The sequence below is a fragment of the Gymnoscopelus braueri genome, assembly GCF_963280865.1.
Source record: "Gymnoscopelus braueri genome assembly, chromosome: 5".
Taxonomy (NCBI): Eukaryota; Metazoa; Chordata; class Actinopteri; order Myctophiformes; family Myctophidae; genus Gymnoscopelus; species Gymnoscopelus braueri.
This window is the reverse complement of record NC_137606.1, coordinates 44,428,675-44,433,674: the sequence shown is the minus strand read 5'-3', so window position 1 is coordinate 44,433,674 and position 5,000 is coordinate 44,428,675. Positions and strand designations below refer to the sequence as shown.

Here is a 5,000-nt window from a genome sequence, read left to right as displayed (position 1 = left end):
AGCATGTTCTGGTTTTGTCGAGTGAATGTGCCACTGGCACTAAACACTCTCTCAGAAGGAACACCAGCTGCAATGGTGAGGATATTCACCATTATCACCATAATGGAAATTCACCACAATAAAATAATCTCAAACGTTTTTATGATGGTAAAAGATCAAATCTTACATAATCTCATCCCTAGCCAGGCCACTGGGAGCTTCCCAGCCTTCCTGTTGGCAACTGGTAGCTGCCCAGCTGGTGTGCCGTGAGACAAGCCACTGGAGTTAATTACTTTATCAAGGACACATCAAAAGTAGTCCGCAGCAGAGTGACAGAAAAGGAAGGAAGTTGGTAAAACATAGCTTGTGAAATTGTCTCAAATGTTCAGACTTTTTACAAGAAGTACATGCTGATTAACCCATTGATTTATGGACCCACGTGCCCTAGTGTGACATAGTGCATCAACCTGTGGCAAGGCTTGTGATCCAGACCTGAGCAGCATGGGACTTTCATCGTCCTTTACCCAGGATTGGAGCTCTGAAATGAGGCTAAGGGGGCAGCAGCCACGGGGGCCCTTGTACAGTAGCACTGGGTGGGCACAGGGATGTTGTGGTTGAAGTCTATAAGGAGAACCACCCTGCCTCTCCATCACTCCGCCCAACTAATTATTCCTTCATAGAGCCATGAAAACATATTCAGTGACTTGCCCTGTCTGTCTGTCTGCCTGTCTGTCTGTCTGTCTGTCTGTCTGTCTGTCTGTCTGTCTGTCTGTCTGTCTGTCTGTCTGTCTGTCTGTCTGTCTGTCTGTCTGTCTGTCTGTCTGTCTGTCTGTCTGTCTGTCTGTCTGTCTGTCTGTCTGTCTGTCTCCCTACTCTCTTTTTATCAGAACCCTCAACCCAAATGCCTTCTAAAAGCAGAGTTAGCTAAAAGCTGAAATCTCTGAAAGCTCTGAGAGCTGTCAATAAACCAAACGTTTTTTTTTTTTTTTTACATTAATTTAGGAAAACAAATTTATTTCCCCTCCCCTCAATCCGTCCTAACCTCCGCCTCTCTCCCTTCATCCTCCAGGAGCTATGTGCCGACCCCCATCTGTTTGTGGACGGCATCAGCGCCCACGACCTGCACCAGGGCCAGCTGGGCAACTGCTGGTTTGTAGCCGCATGCTCCAGCCTGGCCTCCAGAGAGGCTCTGTGGCAGAAGGTAAGACGAGAGAGAGAGAGAGAGAGAGAGAGAGAGAGAGAGAGAGAGAGAGAGAGAGAGAGAGAGAGAGAGAGAGAGAGAGAGAGAGAGAGAGAGAGAGAGAGAGAGAGAGAGAGAGAGAGAGAGAGAGAGAGAGAGAGAGAGAGAGAGAGAGAGAGATGCTTTTTAAAAACATGATTAAGGATGGATGAATTGTTATTTTTTCAGTTGTCAATGTGCGACCCCACCTTCACCTTCCCGCGACCCCACTTGGGGATCCGACCCATAGTTTGAGAACCTCTGCCTCAGAGAGACGGCAAGAGAGAGAATGTGTGTGGGAGGGAGGGAGGAGATATAAAGAGAGAATGGAGGAGAGATTGGGAGAAAGAGAGGTGGTCATTACTGGATGGTAACTGAGTATGTGCCCATATTTACTGTGTGTGTGCGTGTGTGTGCATGCGTGCATATGTGTGTGTGAGAAAGTCTTGTATTTGCAGTGTATCTTTATTCATATTTATAATGATTTGTCAAATGCTTCTATTGTTCGCTAAAGGAGATTTCTAATTCCTCTGCCAATCTTTTCCTGCTTTGCGGGATGACTCGTCAAAACCAGTGTGTGTGTGTGTGTGTGTGTGTGTGTGTGTGTGTGTGTGTGTGTGTGTGTGTGTGTGAGTGTGAGTGTGAGTGTGTGCTAAGGGTGTAGTCTGTAACATAATGAGTAGTCCTTCTAGCCGGTGGTGATTTGGCTTCACAAGGTCTCAGAAGTCTTAACCCTTAAAGACCTGAGGCCGATTCTACGAAATGTCTTCTAAATCTTAACAGTTTCCTGAAAAACGTATGTTGCTATATCAGTGGTGCTCAAACCTTTTCATGCCGCGGACTCCCATCTCAAAATATGTTGTTTCAGGGACCCCCAGAAGCAAAGATGTAAAGATTTTTGCTTAAAAAAATATATTTTATTTAAAGATTTGCACAAATGTCCAAGATTTTTCAAAAATAACAGATCTACAAGCTTGCGGCTGCGGCACGAAGTGACGTGCTATGAGCTTGTATGATCTGCTATTTTTAATAGCCAAAGTATAAAATAATGGCAAAAGTGATTAAAATCTAAAATCTGAAGTGGTTAAGATCTGTGGTCTAAAATCCGGTTATAATGGGTTAAAGATATAGATGGATAATAATCATGATCACGGGCTCTGGGCACATACTCGCCATGGGCCCCTACATAGTACAGACACACGCATAGCACTCGTGTGAGGCTTCGCCAAGCACAGGGCGACCCACAAAAACACAACATGTAGTACTTTGAAATATGCTATTCTGAGATATTGAATTACGGTACTGCCGCTTTAGGTCTATTTTCTTCTATAAATGCCATGTACAGCACCGTATATACATTTTGAATGGTCAAACACGCTATGTGAAAATACCCTACCTAAACCACTGGCTTTCTTCTGGCCTTCTTTGAAGAGAAGTCATTGATAAGTTGTTCAACTCCCAGATGAATCAAAATTCAATGGCCATGAGTGACAGCATGTTTAGGCATGTCTGTGATTTCTTTATGCTTGACATTTGTGAAAAGTACAGTTTTCCCTCACAGCTGCTGACAGGAAGCGTTAGGTATACAGTAATGTATGTCACAGAAAATTTGAGAAATCAGTCTTTTGCAGTTGTACTGGTGGGTCAGTAAATTGTACGACAATGTAGGGTTTAAGTGTTTACGTGTGTAATGCCCTTCTCTTTTTTCCCACGGTTTACTATGTCCTCTGTCCTCCTCTCCTCGTTGTCTCGGAGGGAGCTCCTCTGCTCCGAGTGTTCCGTAAACTGAAGGGAAACTATCTGCTTGTAGAAGCACATGTGATGCAACCTCCCAGGGAGGGACGGCCTGTTGTCCTGGCGACAAGCGCCAAAAAAACAAACAGCATCAAGCTGTTGTGAGGAGGTCTTAAGATGCACGAGCTTAGTTCCAATCATTAGGATTTTGATTAAGATAACAAGCAACATTTATAGGGGAAATTTCAGTTGGCAAATGGTTCTACTAGCCTCTGATGGTGGAAAGGACATGTTTCAGGGACTTGGCTTTGTCTTGCTCCAGGAAAGTTTGACTGGAAAGGGTGCAACTTTATGACCCAATCACTATGGCTGAAACCATGACCGTGAAGTAACTGCTGGAATGCAGTTCCCGTTTCACTTGGTTTCTCCTGATCAGAAAGAGAGGAATTGAAAACCCCTGTATGCACATACCCTGAGACCCTATGGTGTAAATGTAAAACAATTGCTACTTGTTAAGGTCATGTCCTTTTAGTCATTATTTTCTAGGCAAAATATCAGCTGGATATTTTGAAACGTAACATCAAATTGGTCTCTTAGTTCCTCCTTTTTGGTATATCAGAGCCGAGGCCTTGTGTTCAGTGACTCCCACATAACATACCGCATTCTTGCCAAGAGATGACTATTTCAATTAAATAGATTAAAGGACTACCCCCTAAAACCAATTAGTTATTTAGAAACATTTTCAAGATCCTCTGTTCAGGAAAAACCTAGTCAGTGCTCGTCTAAGAGAGATAGTTACATAATAATATATAGGATAACTTCTTAGCCACTTGTTTTGACTGAAAAAACTAAACAAACAACAACTAACAATTATTTAAAGTGAAAAAAAAAAGAATAAATGAGGTACATATAGGAGTACCAAAGAAAAAAGTAAAAAGTCAGTTGTATCTGAAACAATATTTGCTTTGTACTGTTTCTTCATGCCAAGGAAGTGAATGAAATGTTTGGAAACCGAAACCAATGAAAATACACTGAGACAAAGACAGCAAGTCATAGAGAGAGAGGGAGGAAGGGGGGGGGGGTTCGTGAAGGAATGAAGATAGTGTGTGAGACCGCGAAACTGAAAGAGAGCGAGGGGGCATAGGGAACAGAAGTTAACAAAGTTAAACCTTCCATGTACTGTACTCCAAATAGTGAAAATAGCAGATCTATAAGCTTGTAGATCTGCTATTCTTGCTAAGTGTTCGCCTATTATGACATGCCCAGAATAGGGACACTAGGGTTCAAGTGGTATGATGCCATACCCAGCATCAATACACGTCATTGTCAATTCTCACTCACAGCATCAGCCATATATATGTTTATCACATATAAACATAGACAATGGCTTCATTTTTAAAATTTGTGTTTTTTTTTTTTTACATCCTATAATACATCGGAAAGATGAAAAGCCATAATTTCCCCGTGTCATTGTTTCGCACTAAACACAACAACAACATATCACATGTCACTAACAACACAAGCCACAACGCGCGCAATTAATTTACGGGTGGCGTAGGCTACTTTTCATTTCTCACCACACATCTGCCCCCTCGGAGCATAATTAATTGCGGCCAGCACAAACTCACAACATTACGGTCGACCATGTTGTTCCCTAGCGTCACCGCCGACCACCGCCGAGCGACACCCAAACACCACGAGCCGGACAACATCACAGGTACACCATTTTGTTCCCTTTAGTGTGAGCACCGCCACCGACCGGCAGTCTCTTCAGACCGGCAGTATGGGCGCCCTACAATACAAGTCATGGATGTTTGGATTTCTCTAAGCACAATTTTTTACTAGACTTTTCAAATGAAAATATATACATCTGCAGCATAACTATGACCAAAAATAACTTCATGGGTGCTCGGGTGGTGCAGCCAGGGTTAAAGTTCCTGCCCATCGTCGTGGAGACTAGGGGTTCAAATCCTCCACGGTGCCTCCAGTTTGGGTGAGGATTCCAGCGAATACAGTCCGTGTTTGCGGGTTTGTCGGTGCACCTGTTCAGTGGGACTATTGTAAGAGA

General features: G+C 43.4%; 1 protein-coding gene across 1 annotated transcript in view; it reads left to right on the top strand.

The window, feature by feature from the left end:
• The window catches only part of LOC308086211 (calpain-5-like), a 42,737-nt gene that overhangs the window by 13,266 nt on the left and 24,471 nt on the right, over positions 1 to 5,000 (top strand). The window contains exon 3 of the mRNA XM_080429663.1: positions 1,049 to 1,180. Within this exon, the coding sequence (XP_080285789.1) occupies positions 1,049 to 1,180 (132 nt within the window). The remainder of the gene's footprint in view (positions 1 to 1,048; positions 1,181 to 5,000) is intronic.